At 41.6% G+C, this 16,829-nt stretch overlaps 1 protein-coding gene across 11 annotated transcripts in view; it reads right to left on the bottom strand.

Annotated features, from left to right (window-relative positions):
- The window catches only part of LOC118390087 (autism susceptibility gene 2 protein-like), a 475,976-nt gene extending 462,948 nt beyond the window's left edge, over window positions 1–13,028 (bottom strand). For all 11 annotated transcript variants that reach the window (XM_035780291.2, XM_035780294.2, XM_035780293.2 and 8 more), the window contains exons 1-2: window positions 12,883–13,028; window positions 9,140–9,935 (exon numbers count right to left, since the gene is read on the bottom strand). In XM_035780291.2, the coding sequence (XP_035636184.1) occupies window positions 9,140–9,421 (282 nt within the window). In that variant the 5' untranslated portion in view covers window positions 9,422–9,935; window positions 12,883–13,028. The remainder of the gene's footprint in view (window positions 1–9,139; window positions 9,936–12,882) is intronic.
- Between the last annotated feature and the right edge of the window lie 3,801 nt (window positions 13,029–16,829).

Below are 16,829 nucleotides of genomic sequence, written 5' to 3'. Positions count from 1 at the left end.
GCCATTTGACAATCAGCCTCAGCAAACATTTGTATTTTACCCCATCCCTCACTATCCTGCTTTCTATCCCTCTCTCCAAGGCCCATCAGACGACAAATAACAAAAAATGACCTGGTTTCCAGGAGATGGTGACATGCAGACTTATGAAATGTATTATAAACAAACTTAGTGAAGCAAATTATATTTCAATAAAACTGTAATTTGCAGTCTGTGCTTATATAGACAGTTAAGATGTGGCAGCACTATATATTTCCTCCCAACTGAGCAGTGCATTAACGAGTGTCTGGGAGACTTACATTTTACAAGCTGCTGCAGCACCCATTAATCCAGTATTCCTCACCAGCTCTGGGTGTCACATAAACTGGCTGCAGAATCTGCTTGAGGAAAACAGTTTGTTGTTTTACATTTACAGTACTCCGAGTATGTTCCCCTTGCTAGCGACATAAACTGCTGGAAGACATTTGAGTTCAGTGCAGTAGCTCCCTTTCATATATCCATTCCGTCTCCAGCAGTATCCAGTATTTTGGAATAGATTTTCTGTCTGCAAACTAAAACATTCGGCTGCGTCGGCCTTGGTGGAATGTAATAATGGTCTGGGTCCTGACATACTCTCTCCTTGAGCTGTGACTGTCTACCAGATTGCCAGTTTAACTGAGCCTTCTGTAGCATGGGGAGGGAAGGTTGCATTCTGTTGGTTCACTAGGTTTAAATGTTAACCTTGACATTAAGTTAAAAGGCTCAGCAAAGATACATTACATGACCAAAAGTATGTGGACACCTGCTCGTCGAACATCTCATTACAAAATTATGGGCATTAATATGGAATTTGTCCCCCCTTTGCAGCTATAATAGCCTCCACTCTTCTGGGTTGGCTTTCCACTAGATGTTGGAACATTGCTGCAGGGACTTCATCCCATAGGTGTTCAAAGTGGTTGAGGTCAGGGCTCTGTGCATGCCAGTCAAGTTCTTTCACACCAATCTCGACTAACTATTTCTGTATGTGCACAAGGGCATTGTCATGCTGAAACAGGGAAGGGCCTTCCCCAAACTTTTGCTACAAAGTTGGAAGCACAGAATCTTCTCATTGTATGCTGTAGCGTTATGATCTCCAGTTAAGATTTCCTTTCACTGGAACTAAGGGGCCTAGCCCAAACCATGAAAAACAGCCCCAGACTGTTATTCCTCCTCCACCAAACTTTACAGGTGGCACTATACATTGGGGCAGGTAGTGTTCTCCTGGCATCCGCCAAACGCAGATTTGTCCGTCGGACTACCAGATAGGGAAGTGTGATTCATCACAGGGGTGGCAGGGTAGCCTAGTGGTAAGAGCGTTGTACTAGTAACCGGAAGTTTGCAAGTTCAAACCCCTGAGCTGACAAGGTACAAATCTGTCATTCTGCCCCTGAACAGGTAGTTAACTCACTGTTCCTAGGCTGTCATTGAAAATAAGAATTTGTTCTTAACTGACTTGTCTAGTTAAATAAAGGTAAAGTAAAACTCCAGAGAACATGTTTCCACTGCTCCAGAGTCCAATGGCGGTGAACTTTACACCACTCCAGCCGGCACTTGGCATTGCGCATGGTGATCCTAGGCATGTGTGCGGCTGCTTGGCCATTGAAACCCCTTTCATGAAGCTTCCGCCGAACAGTTATTGTGCTGACATTGCTTTCAGAGGCAGTTTGGAACTCGGTAGTGTTGCAACTGAGGACAGACGATTTTTACACGCTTCAGCACTCGTCGGTTCCATTCTGTGAGCTAGTGGGGCCTACCATTTTGTGGCTGAGCCATTGTTGCTCCTCGACGTTTCCACTTCACAATAACAACACGTACAGTTTACCAGGCAGCTCTAGCAGGGCAGAGACTATTAACTGACTTGTTGGAAAGGTGGCATCCTATGACGGTGTCACGTTGAAAGTCACTGCGCTCTTCAGTAAAGGCCATTCTCCTGCCAATGTTTGTCGATGGAGATTGCATGGCTGTGTGCTCGATTTTATACACCTGTCAGCAATGTGTGTGGCTAAAGTAGCCGAATCCACTAATTTGAAGGGATGTTCCACATACTCTGTATATATAGTGTAGGCGACCTCATTAATTTAATGGATATCTTTTCTATTTGATGGAGTATTCTACTGAAAAACTTGGTATCACTTGAATGCAAAGAAATATAATGGTTTCTGTCTCGTCTTCATCTTGTACTGAACTGACGTTACTTGAAGGTTATTGAAAGAAACTTACCTATCCACATAAAACTAAAACACCTCAGCTATGTGTAGGCTAGATGCTGAGTGAATAACACCATTCTCCAAACATTTCGAATGGCCTTCATATAGAGCCTAACTAAAAGGCTATTCAATCTAGCTAGACACTCCGCTCCAAAGACCCAGACTGAGTCTATAGCCACTGAGATCTTTAGGGTTAATGTCAATGGCCTTGGCAAGATAACTAGCGTGGATTCAGACCTTTATCATCTTTTTCAATTAAAAGCTACAAAAGCATTAAGGTGTGTCTGCCAACAGCTGTTTGGAGGGTAGAGAAGGGGGATTCTGCACTACAAAAACAGACTGTCCATAGGGCAGTTCTGGCAAATGCCAGATGGGTTGTTCCATCTTTAACCCAGTGGGCCCCAAAAAATGTCCGGTGTGTTGGAAATGCCCGGACCAATTTCTGTTCCCAGTCCATCACTGCTGCACTATAATGGAGACTGCTGCTCGATCTGATTGGCTAGGGTCTCCTTGGCTTCCCCCCAACAACAATTAATTAATGAGCTGATCCTTCCCAGTGCATTAAAACATAAGAGCAAACATTGACTGTGGTTAACTACCCTTTTGCTGCTGTCCGCTGGATATTACCACAACTGCTGTTTCTTTTGTGTGTGTGTGTATATGAGTTTGCAGCTCATGTGAGGTTTTTTCTAAACATGCACGACATGATGACAGCGGTCACAACCTGTGTGGCTTTTGTAGGTTCAAATGAATGCCTAGACATCAATCAAGCAGACTAGCATTCAGTAAAGAGAAATACAGCACCCTACTAGCCATGATGCTGTGCAGCATCCTAAGAAAATCTCAAATAATAGTTCTACATTTTATTGGTAACGTGCTTTTCAAAAACCCAAAGTGCTAAACCCTGCAGTCTAATGGTGCAAAACAGGGCAGATTAAGTGCAACAAATTAAGCAGCAGGGGCCAAAACAGGCATTTAGAAGTAGAATCTGAATATGGATTTGATGTTGGTGAAATATTATAAATGCAAAGTGCTACTCATGAGCTCCACTGTTGGGTGCATGAGAAGTGTTCTAGACTAGACTAGACTGCTACGTAGACTGGTAGGATGAGATCAATGAGGATTTCAACAGTGGTAGGGGGAATGGGGGGCCAGTCAGTCCATCACCTCAGTTCAGGTTCCATTGATCAGAAATGCTTTCTCCTCATGTTGACTAGGGCTGGGCGATATATCTAATGAATTTGAATTTATGTTTTAGCGCGATGTTCCAAATACTTGCATCGCAAGAATCTAGGTTTTTATTTGTTTCCGTTTTTATGAGCGTTCCATGTATTTTTGGGGTTGTCTCCTTCGCTCCTTCTGTGCTGTGTGCACTGTGCACCTTCCCCCTCACACACAGACACTAGACACACAGACACTAGACACACAGACACTAGACACACAGACACCCCTCCCACTGCCGCTCACTTCTTCCACTCCGACAAGCAGTTTAAACTGGTTTCCACTAGTTACAGTTCAACTATTCTACCTTGTTAGTAAGCAAATAGATCCAATTTGGCTAGACTTTAAATATAAAGATTAGCTGGCTACTCACTAGCACTTGGGCTTGTGAGATTGTTTATGAGACCTGTGTTAATGTTCTGCTATGTCTGCTACCAGAAGTTGGTCCTTATTATGGATGTGCATGGATCTGGTTACATTTTTAACAAAAAGGGGGCTTTTTCATAGACAGACTTGGAAGCCAGATCAGTGAATATTGCAAAAAGGCAGATTAAACTATTTTGATAAAGTAATTAAATTATTAGTGGCTCTTATGTTTGCGGAAGGCTTATATTTAGCCTTAGTATAATTTTATACGTAGTGTTTTGACCTTTAATTATGTAACAGAGCCTATTTAGAGAAAAAAAAAATGTATATATATTTTTTAAATGTGTTTTCTGTAAATAAGCTATATATATAACGACCCCAAACACACCTCCAAGACGACCACTGCCTTGCTAAAGAAGCTGAGGGTAAAGGTGATGGACTGGCCAAGCATGTCTCCAGAACTAAACCCGATTGAGCATCCGTGGGTTATCCTCAAACGGAAGGTAGAGGAGTGCAAGGTCTCTAACATCCACCAGCTCCGTGATGTCGTCATGGAGGAGTGGAAGAGGACTCCAGTGGCAACATGTGAAGCTCTGGTGAACTCCATGCCCAAGAGGGTTAAGGCAGTGCTGGAAAATGATGGTGGCCACACAAAATATTGACCCAATTTGGACTTTTTCACTTAGGAGTGTACTCACTTTTGTTGCCAGCGGTTTAGACATTAATGTCTGTGTGTTGAATTATTTTGAGGGGACAGCAAATTTACACTGTTATACAAGCTGTACACTCACTACTTTACATTGTAGCAAAGTGTCATTTCTTCAGTGTTGTCACATGAAAAGATATACTCAAATATTTACAAAAATGTGAGGGGTGTACTCACTTTTGTGATAAACTGTATATTGAGATATGATTTTAGGACATATCACCCAGCCCTACTGTTAACTGACTGCCTGCTCTAACCATGGCAGAGAACAGCAAGGCATAGCAGAGGGGTGTGTGTGGGTCTTTCCGTGTGTGTCTGTACCTTCATGTGTTCACGCAGCACAGACATTATTAGGGTGACAGGAAGCATCGAAAATCCCAATGCTGGATAATCTCAGTGTGGCATTAAACAAATCCAGCGATGACAGACAGACAGGATGTCATATTTCATGTGTCAGTCATTCAGCTGCCTAGGCCCATTAATATATATCATACATCATTCTGTGACAGGTTCAGTTAAATGAATATCTGCCATAACTGCCAGGAGACAGACAAATGCAGCTAGGGAAGATGGCAAATTAATTGAGGGCTTGAAAAAAGTGGTATTTGTCACAAGAGGGAAATATCTGGCAGCGTGCCATCATCAAGTACAAGAAGACCCGACCATGTTGAAAGCATCTCTCAAGAGATGTTTTCTCTTTCAAACTAGCAGCTGCATCCATCCACTCAAACACAATACGCTGTAGACTTGCTTGATACTTGTGCGTCTTCATTCTTGGAATTTACGTTTTATTTGGTTTCTGTAGAAACACGGCAGACCAACCGTATGTCGATACATTCAGTTTCACATTCTTCTCCACAATGAAGTGCTTATCAATTTTCCCCTGTCTGCCCTCTGAGACCCTCTATTCAGACAGCAGCTCTAAGACAGTTTCTAAGAAAATCCATTGTTTAATTCTGAAGGCCAGACAGACACGATTATCGACGGTAGTGTTACTGAGAGACATTCACATGGAGGTAAAGTAATTAGTTATCCGAAAAAGGGTTCCAAAAGTGGCGCAGTGGTTAAGGGCGCTGTACTGCAGCACCAGCTGGGCCATCAGAGACTCTGGGTTCGCGCCCAGGCTTTGTCATTACCGGCCGCGACCGGGAGGTCTGTGGGGCGACACACAATTGGCTAGGGATAGGGAGGGTTTGGCCGGTAGGGATATCCTTGTCTCATCGCGCACCAGCGACTCTGTTGCGTGCCGACACATTGGTGCGGCTGGTTTCCAGGTTGGATGTGCGCTGTGTTAAGCAGCAATGCGGCTTGATTGGGTTGTGTATCGGAGGACGCATGACTTTCAACCTTCGTCTCTCCCGAGCCCGTACGGGAGTTGTAGCGATGAGACAAGATAGTAGCTAGTAAAAACAATTGGACACCACGAAATTGGGGATAAAACGGGGTAAAATAAAAATAAAATCTATGGCAAGACTTGAAATAGTTGTCTAGCAATGATCAACCACCAATTTGACAGAGCTTGAAGAATATTGAAAATAATAATAGGAAAATATTGTACAATCCAGGTGTGCAAAGCTCTTAGAGACTTACCCAGAAAGACTCACAGATGTTAGAATCACATTTGGCAGCTATTACATGTATTGACTCAGTTAATCCACACCCCTATAAGATATTTGCAAATATAATAAAATGTCACTGTCAGTATGGGGTATTGTGTGTAGATGAGTAAGAAAATACATCTATTTAATCCATTTTGAATTCAGGCTGTAACAACAAAATGTGTAATACGGGGTATGAATACTTTCTGAGGACATTGTAGTTAGACATAAATATGCCATTTTTGTCATCTAGACTACATTTGACATAAGTGCAGTTGGCTGTTTGTTGCCATGAACTTCTCAATCCAGGTTGAGATGTGTCCTTCTTTTCTAAGCTTTCCGTAATTGTAAATGTTAATAGCCATTAATAATATGTCAATCATAAAATAATATTTTGCATTTGAATCTTTCACAGTTTGTCGATGACCCTACAATAGTTCTGTAATATAATTAGTTACAAGTACCATATACAACATGTCAGTAAACTGTCATCCACCACACACGCCAATCTGATTAAATGAGATCACACACCAGGAGTGACAATAGTATCACAGCCTATTGCCTTGTGACATTTGTCTTCAGTCCACTGAATGACTATGAGCCTCCTAATCCCCACTGTCCTAACAATCCGAAGTCACTGGAGTTATTATGACCCTCAACAAGTATTTCTGGAGAAACGTTTGGCATTTCATGAGGGTAGAAAAACAAAGGGCTATAAAGTAGGAATCAGCTCATGGGGACTTGGCAGTATTTGTTGCAACATCAGTTTGAGAGTCGAAATCGTTTAGAAGTGATGGCTTTAAGATAATTGAATGTTTAAAGCCCCAAAGGGAATGTGATGGGTCTCTTGCTACACTAAATGCTGTTTCTATTAACATTGTTTTCTACAAAAATCAAGTAAGATGTAGAAAATAAATCACATACTAGACCTATAGACACAAGTGCTGATTTCAATGACATCAATGAAAGGAAACATGCATTCTCCTTCCATTATTATCTGTACTACTGGTTACACTGACTGCTTTTCTTCCCTTACAATAATTATCTGTGCTAAACGGGAAAACTCAAATGAGGTGTTGGGGAAAGGCATTTGCCCAAAGTCTTCATTGTGTTCATTGATAGAAGGGGCTGTGAATTCTGTCGGAGGATCGATTTCTTTGGATTGCACAGGGCCAATTGGTCTTGACCAATTGATGCTTAGCGTGTGTTCGGATGAAAAGCCAACAACACAATGAACATGTAATGTGGTTTTACAGCGGTGGTCAGCTGAGCAGGCATTAAGTAATATTAAATTGGGGTGTGGTGAGAAGAGAAGGGAACGATTAAACTGCAGTTATTTAGTGCACTGGTGTCAGGGTTTTAGAGGAGACGAAGCTTAATAATTTTGTAATTTTCTAAAGGCATTCATTGTTATACACGACTTCTAGCTCAGGCATTCTCCCTTCTGCCTCTCTCAATAGGCACTAGGCAGCAGGCTTAATAGAGAGCTTTACGCCTGCCTCGGACAGTTCACTTGTAAAGAACAGCTGCTACAGCTGTATGTCCAGATGGAAAAATGTATTGATTTCAATGACCTGGCTCAATGAATGCCAACAGAACACCTTTCTGAATGCATTTGAGATTACAGAGCTGCTTTTGCAAATTGAAGCCGCGCGATTCCCTCTCAAATTGAAAGCAAAAGGGGTGGAGAGAAAAACATCGCTCTGGAGGGCATGTAGGCTACACACTGGCACAACAAAGAATGAATGGGGAACTGTGGGGAAACATGGCGAGTGGTATCGAGTAGTAACTTCCCTAGTGAGGTTTTGAGGTAGAATACTATCAGTAATGTTTCTCCTATGTGGACAAAGGATTTAGCATGCACTTATATATAGAGTGCACTGGAGAGAGAATACAATGCTATATGGACTATTCATTAGGTTGATTTGGTGCTATACTGAATCACGGATTCTGAGTAGAGCACAATAAAGAGGTCAGTTTGAGGATCAATCTCACCATGGTGGTTAGAGAGTTGGACTAGTAAACGAAAGGTTGCAAGATCAAATCCCCGAGCTGACAAGGTGAAAATCTGTCGTTCTGCCCCTGAACAAGGCAGTTAACCCACTGTTCCTAGGCCATCATTGAAAATAAGAAGTTGTTCTTAACTGACTTGCCTAGTTAAATAAAGGTAAACATAAATAAATAAATAAATGGTGTTAGCTTGTCATCCTACACAGCTTTAGGCAATTCTTACAGCCTCCTTCACAGAAGTATCTAACCCAGTAGTACAGCTAATGTTGTTGTAATGTATGCATGATAAAGCACATTGTTGTTGTAAGAAAAACATTCTACAGAGGAGTAGCTAGGAAGGAATCCATGAATTAAGTCACAACACAAGTAAAGGCCTACAGTGATGAGATTATGTAATATAGATTTGGCAGTTAGGTAACATAGTTACATTGTAATAACTGATGTAAGTTCCAACAAGTGGAATGAAATAATAATGAATGATTAATAAGTGCATGTTTAGGCTACGTACTGTTGTGCATGTGAGGAGCATATTCCACAGACAAATAAGGCAAAGCAATTCCATGAAGAACCTGCATTAGATCCACCAGTGTCCTGTTCTGGGTTCTGAAACATTCTAGAACCTTTGGAAGACTATCCTCCTACTGCCAGTCTTTGTCTGGCACATTCTTATAAAAACAAATCCAGAACACAGCTCAACAAAACAAGCTCTGTGACAGAGATATAGATATTTGGCTGAATCGCCTCGTTTTAAAGCCACATCTATTGGAATCCAGCTAACAAAAACAGAAATATGCAGGCTAGAGCAACGCCAAGTGCAAGGCCAGCCCAGCAATACAGATACAGGGATTGGGGCTGAAGAAAATAACAACTCTCTGTTCACATAGTGTCAAGAGATTAACAGCCGAATCCAGAGGCGATGGCAAAACACAGAGATTAAGTGCTAAAAACACACATCAAAGCAAATCCCCCGCGGGGCAGAAAAGTAGTAGTAGTAACAGCAGCCTGGAGTTACTCACCTCCAACGCCTCCAGCGTCATGAAACCAGAGATGGAGAAGCCGTCTATGATGTCCTCCTCAGTGGATGTAGACTCCTTTCTCTTTCTCCTGGGGGGCCTTGGACGGGAGGAAGAGGGGTTCCTGTCTCCTTCCTCCCTCTCTGAATCTGAGGAGAAGTGCAGCCCCACAGAGCCCCCCCTCTTATGGTTGTTGTTCCTTATCCCATTTGATCTCCGTCCCCGATCCCTCTCGGACTTAGACTTCCTCTTTTTGCGGAGCCCACTGGACCGAGGGCCATCCATTTCTTCAGAGGAAAAGCCCACCTAAAGACTCCTCTAACAGAGCAGAGAATCAACCTTATCAAGGGCACTCACTGGCACAGTTGAACTTCCAGCAGAAATAAATCCCAACAGATATTTCCCAACAATATCCAACAACTAGTAAGTATAGATACTTAGTGGATGAAATCCAACAGAAAAGAAGCAATCAGATCATATCCAAAGGGCATAAGCTGGAGTAGAGAATGCCTTGAGTCATTGAAAGCACAGCAGCAGATTCCAAGCAAAGATTCCCAACGGTGTCCATGAAATCCACTGACAGGCAAAGGGTAATAGAGTCTGTTAGACGTGGTAACTAGGCTGTCAACTCCAAAAAGAGAATAAAAAAAAAGAGAATAAAAATCTTTAACTGGAACAGAACGTGTGATCACTGGACATGTCCTGCCATGGTGAACCAACTGTAAAAAGCCACATCCTGATCCTTCTTCTTAAGGAATCCCCACTCTTCACATGCTGTCATGTCAGCCAACTCTCCCTCCTGAAAGTCAAAGAGATAGAGGGCATATATTTGCAACATGTTCAGTTAGCAGCAGGCCTTACTGTTGAATGCAATAAGTCAATGAGCCATCCCCTCAGGGTAGGTAGGGAGATTATACAGTACAGGGGATTGTTACCAGTCTACATAATGCAACATAAATTCATGTTTCATTACGGTATATCTTTAGAGTCATCTGCTCACCATATTTTCCTTTATTCTTTTACAATGCACAACCATTAGGCCCCTTGGCTGAGATCATTGAATACGGTTACATGCACATAATAATATGATTATTGTGAATAGTCAGATTAATATAATAGTTTGATTTAAACGTTTACATGCTTTGCAAGAACGATTTCACTAATAATCCTTTTAACATGGACACATCTGAAATCAGGCTTCCTGATGGGACTTTGATCAATTAATCACCAATCAAAGTAAACGTTCTACCACTGCGACCATGTTATTTTTGGAAGCCTACTTGATTCTGAGGTTGGACATATAAAGTTTGTATGTGAAAACTACTTTTAAGATGCATACTTTCATTTTTTCTGAACTCACTTCACTCGCGCATAAGAGGGAGTTTTGTACTGCTGGTGCTGACACATGCACATATCAAATACACTGTTGGAACTCCGATTAAGCTGTTTATATGTCCTAATAATTCAAAATATTGCTCAGAAAACCAGATGCTTTAACGGCTGTAAGGCCTACTTCGATTATGACCTACTTCGATTATGACCTTTCACCGACTAAGATGACTATTCCCATACTCGGCCTAGATAGATTTATAGATTTATAGTAGTCCAGGGGACTGCCGTAATCAGTTTAATATTCATCAGTTAAATTATTAGTGCATGTAAACATACTCAGTGTGTGTTTAAAGTGCTTCTCTACTACTTTCTCTGAAGTCCCCCTCCCCCCTTGGTTTTACCCTATCCTGTACTTTTAATGAAATAAGCATTTTCTTACATGTATAATGTATGGGTATGTCTTCTATTTGGATTAGCCTATTCCTTTATATGTGTATATTTTAAACATAGGCCTGCTGTGGTTATTAGCTCGGTTTCTTTCAGTACTGTTCACTGCATATAGAACACCAGCTTGCCTGATCATCACACGATTATGTCTCAATTTCCAAAATCACTGTGCTTTAAACAGGTAAATCTACTATAAACTTCTTGATCACCACAACACTTGCCTTTCAAACACTTCCAATCCCTATACTTTACATTATCTCCACACAGGTGCAGAAAACCTTGATTCAGTTGACACAATAACAATACATTGGTAAATACATGCTTCATCAAGGAATGTTTTATTTTAATTTGACCTTTATTTAACTAGGAAAGTCAGTTAAGAACAAATTCTTATTTTCAATGACAGCCTAGGAACAGTGGGTTAACTGCCTGTTCAGGGGCAGAACAACAGATTTGTAACTTGTCAGCTCGGGGATTTAAACTTGCAACCTTCCGGTTACTTGTCCAACGGTCTAACCACTAGGCTACCCTGCCGCCCCAGAATGATGCCAAGGTAGTCTTTTTTTGCAGTGTGCTCATCATTCTGTATGTTTCATTTCAGTCTACACACAACTAACCCGCTAAATGATTTACCACATTCTGATTAGTTGGAGGTGTTCTTTGAATTATATGTAAAAGCTATTGTGTATTATGCAATATCTCTACAAGGTCATTCATTCTTATAACACACTTGTTTTGTCACAGCATGACATGATATTTTACAATCAAATACATTTTGTCCAATAGATCATCTCATCTAAGCTATACATCTAAACATGTTGATCACAATCTAACCTAGATATTAAATAATTTCTGTCCTTGAGAGTTTGAGATGAGGATTCTGCCAACCAATGCTCACACCTAAACCTAGACTGATGACAAAGACCTTTTGACAATCTGGTCCAAAAGCACTTGAACCTGGAGCATCGAAGTTATGTGATCATAGGCTATTCTAAATGATTAACCTATTTACATTTATCATTCTACAACATAGTACAATGTAACCATAATGGTTTGAGTTTCAGACAGGCAACATATTCAACAGTTTGTTATCTCAATCATTCCTTCACACATAAATCCATTCGCACTCTTCTAATTTGCTTTGTATGTCAAAGATACAGAGAAAGTGTGCTCTATGAATACTACAGGATTATCCAAATCCATTTCCAGATAAAAACGTCTACATGATGACATCCCCAAAATGGTAGCCTATCCATCATTGAATACACCAAACCGTACAGGCATGTTCAAGCCACTCCAAATTCCATCACCCCCTCCCAATTCTGCCAGTGAACCGTTCCAGACAGTGGGAGCACACCTTGACTAGCTCCATCATCACCAGACACACCATTAGAATCATCTGTCATAGACAACCACCATATCAACTTTGCATTATGTCATCGTCCAATGATTGCAAATCAAGGTGGCATAAACTAGACTAGAAGTGGCAAATGTTACACATCAGCACATTACAATGGCTCGCAAATATTTTCTTATTTGGACGGATGGTGCGTAATAAGGGCGCATTAAAACCATCCAAAATCACAGCCTTGTCTAGAAGTCAAATTGAGTCTTTCCTATAACTGTCCTAAGCCATTTACCAGTCCCCATCCCTTTAAAACCTGATGCCCCGTGCCAGCACTCCCCTAATTACATGCAAAACAGCTATTAAATGATTTACTATAGCTATGCCTCTTCGCCCTCCCTTTTCTCGTTCCTTCCTGTTATCACACTCTATCTCGCTGTCTCCGTTCAGTTTTTTTTGTCTGCTCCCCTGTCAGTAAATCTCACGCTCCGTGGCCAGTCCAGCCCACAACTGCGACTGGCACTGCCTCCTCTCCTGCTCCAGCTCTCCGCTTATTTTCACAACACACAAAGCGAGCCTCTTTTCCTCCAAGACACGTCATGCAAAACCAAGAAAAGCAAACCCTTGAAAGTGGGGACCGTCCGGGCAAGTCGCAGGCATTCGGATACAAATGGTCAATACAAGAGAACAGAAAAGGAAAAATGTAACAAACAAATAAATCCCGCAAGGAAGCAAAGGGGCTCTTCTCTCTCAGTCCGTTCTTCAGTATCTCGGAGAAGGGACCGGGCGCATTGATATGGCGATGCCGCAGTGCCGCTTTACAGGGTATGCGCTTCCTCGGCGCAAATAGTGCTGCATATGGAATCTGGTATGGGTCGTTGTACTAAGGAGAACATGTCTAAACTATGCTTATGTAATGTTGTCGTTGAAACTCTGTAATAAGTAATATACATACTTAAATAAATACAAATACATCTTATTGAGTATACACTTAGGCTACTCACCAAAATGCTAGTGCACAAAACACCACTTGTGACGTGATCATTCTTGACAATTCCCACCCTTCTAACCATATAGTCACCCCTATTTAAGATACTCATTATAAATCCTGTAGCCTATCCCAAACAATATGTCCATGAATCATCTCTAAACCCTCCCACCAGCATGCCGATATGCCGATATCCCTAGCTCATAGCTCTCTTGACTATATGGAGTAAAGGCAGACAGACAGGCAGTCAGTCAGCATTGAGCTTTTTGCTGCTATCACCCAGACACCCATTCAGTGTTATTGACAGAAGCATCCTCTGCAGACAGACCATGGACCCAGATGTCAGATTATCACACAGGTTATGTAACAGGGCTAGGTTCTCTTCAGGGAGAGACCAAGGGGCCGTGCATCACCCAGGTGGGTTATACACATTGGTGGTGGATAAGGTGAGTTTCCCCCTACTATGTAAAGCACTTTGAGTACCTCAGTTGGTAGAAAAACGCTATATAAATCCAATCAATTAATTACTGAATGAACTTACTCTGCTCTGCTGCCCTGTCAAACCCCAGTGAAATAGAACACTGTCCGGGTCTCATTAATCTGTGTCACAAAGCATTTGACTCACCTGAAGTGTTTGGTCATTGGTGGGTCACATATGCTAGCACGGTTGGGGATGGTAATCAGGGTAAAGCCAAGATGTCCTTGCAAATCAAATCTAACTGAGTTTTTTTAGGGGGAAATAAAAAATCACATTTCCCTACAGACTAGATAAATGATGATGAGTAATGAAAACAATGAAATAATAAGTTATCATGGTGAACATTGCAATTACAATATTGAATGTTAGACATCCATGTCATGTAGTTATTTTATGTAGGTCTAAACAAGTCCTTCTCAAATACATTCAATACAAGTCATGTATTCTAGGGCCAATATATACAATGATTGATCCTCCTATATTTCACGCTTGCGTGGGCTAACCATTAACCACAACCCAAGGATGCTGAAAATCTACCAAGCAACTGCTTCATTATGGCCACAGTAATATATTCAATTGATATTCTACTGCCTATAGAGTCCCAAACATGATTATGCATGGTTGTAGTTATTCCAGATCTATGCAATGTATCATTTGGGTACAACAAAGAATCAATATATTCATACATTATAATGGTAGTAGCAGCTTTTGTCCTAACCTGTGAGAGAGAGAGAGTGCTGTGAAAGCCAAGTGTTGCTTTAATCTCCTCGAGGTACTGAGATGTATTATTTCATTCAGCTGCAATCATGCCAATATTGTTCACACTCTTGATTACCCAAATGTCTAATTTGCTATTTGTAATAGTGCTTAAAGATTTCTCAGTAGTTCCACTTAGATATATGAGTACTGAAGTAATTCATGTGTTCCTATGGTTTTTGTATTGATGTTCTGTTCAAGGCTCAAAGCCCCACCCTCCATTTTCAATGAGTGGATCAGTGGAGCCGTTGTCGTCCATGATACCAATTGAACATTTTTGATTTCCTGGTCCAGTCAGTAATGGTTTCTGAATGCTCAAATGGAACCAGCACTGAAAAAATCAATTTGTTACAGAAATAAATTAATATGATAAAACGTCAGACTAATTCCAAATATTGATATTAAAGAGTAAATCACATTAAATGTAATATTATTGGGGATATGGGTATTATTAAATGTAATGATAATATCATATCATTACCTTATAATAACATCAATCAGAATAAAGCTCAAAACCACAGCAGTGTGATTATCTCACCAACATGACATGTCTACATGTTGAAAGCAAGCACATAGATACATGGTGGTGGTGTTACTGTGTGGCGGTAGCAGCGGTGAGGGCTGGTCCTGTGTGAATTAGGGATCAGGAGAGCCAGTTTATTTTTAGCTTGCAGGCGTAATGATGCAGCCAGAGTGTGGCTCAGTACAGCGGTGTGGCTGAAAGAGTGTCCAGTCTGAGAGTGCTTCTATTCCCATCGATACCCTCTGAGAGGGGGTGCCTCAGCATCCTCCCAGCCACCATCACAGCCCAGCCACCACCGCAGCCCATCCGTGTGAGAGTAATGCTCAAGGACACTCTATAATTTCTCTATAATCGTGTTTAAATATCAGACACTATCTTCACTCTCAAGTCATCACCCTTTGATGTCAGAACACCTTAAACACATCACTGTCTGTTTTCTTTTTATAGGTCATAACCTAACTTAAAGGTTGTTTAGGAAAAGAAAAGACAGTGTCACGGTCGTGTGGAGAGACGGACCAAGGCACAACGGATGTTGAGTTCCACATATTTATTATAAAGTGAACTTAGCAAAAATAAAACAATAAATCAATAAACTGACAACGAAACGTGACTACGTGGTGCACATGCACAAAACACAAAATAATATCCCACAAACACAGGTGGGAACAATAACTACTTAAATATGATCCCCAATTAGAGACAACGATTACCAGCTGTCTCTAATTGGGAATCATACAAGTCACCAACACAGAAAATAATAACCTAGAACCCCACATAGTCCTTCTGTAGCTCAGTTGGTAGAGCATGGCGCTTGTAACGCCAGGGTAGTGGGTTCGATTCCCGGGACCACCCATACGTAGAATGTATGCACACATGACTGTAAGTCGCTTTGGATAAAAGCGTCTGCTAAATGGCATATATTATTATTATTATTATATATAATAAACTAGAATTACCCCCAGTTCCCCCCAAACTACAGTTCCCCCCTGACTCTGGTGCGGAACGAAGAGCCCCCTCATCCCGCGGATCCGCCAGCATGGGGGACGGCACTGGTGCGGGACGAAGAACCCACTCAGCTCGAGGATCCACCAACGTTGGTGGCGGCTCTGGTGCAGGCCGAAGAACCCGCTCATCCCGCGGATCCAGCCATGGACCCGGGCTGAACACTGTGCCTGGACTGGACCTCGGTGTAAAGGAAGGCTCCTGCCATGGAGCGGGACTGGACGCCGTGCCTGGACAGAGGAAGGCTCCTGCCCTGGCTACAACAGCAAACATACTGTGCTCAACTCTTCTGTCAAGTGCTTCCAGCAATATTAAAACACATAGAAGTATTAACCCTCAGGTTTACAGCTTACAGTGTATGTTTAATGAACACGATTAACTAAACCGGTCACCAGAAAAACCAGCATAATATGTCATCAATTTGCAGAAAACTGCATATGCAAATCAACATGTACACATGTACATGTACAATATAGCATTGTGTGTTTGAGAAGGCATAATGAAATCAAAACTGTCTCTTTCTCTTCAGTGATGGAACCACAGAAGATGGTGATAATTAGGTAAATCAGATATACAAATAGATTTTTGTCTCACATCTCTCATTAAACTATCGACATTCTCTCTCGATCTGCAAGAATCTCACAAGGTACTGAGACGAGTTGAGTACATTGCAATTCATACAGACATTCCAATGGTATATATGCCACATATACAGCAACAAAGAGCTGCAGAACGCTGGATGGAATGGGCTCATGTCTTTGCCCCAAAGCCCTCTTTCTAAGCCCGGTAATAGCCACTATTATTTCCACTGTGTACACCCTA

The sequence above is a fragment of the Oncorhynchus keta genome, chromosome 11 (assembly GCF_023373465.1).
Source record: "Oncorhynchus keta strain PuntledgeMale-10-30-2019 chromosome 11, Oket_V2, whole genome shotgun sequence".
NCBI classification, from domain to species: domain Eukaryota; kingdom Metazoa; phylum Chordata; class Actinopteri; order Salmoniformes; family Salmonidae; genus Oncorhynchus; species Oncorhynchus keta.
This window is presented reverse-complemented; position numbering and strand designations above follow the sequence as displayed.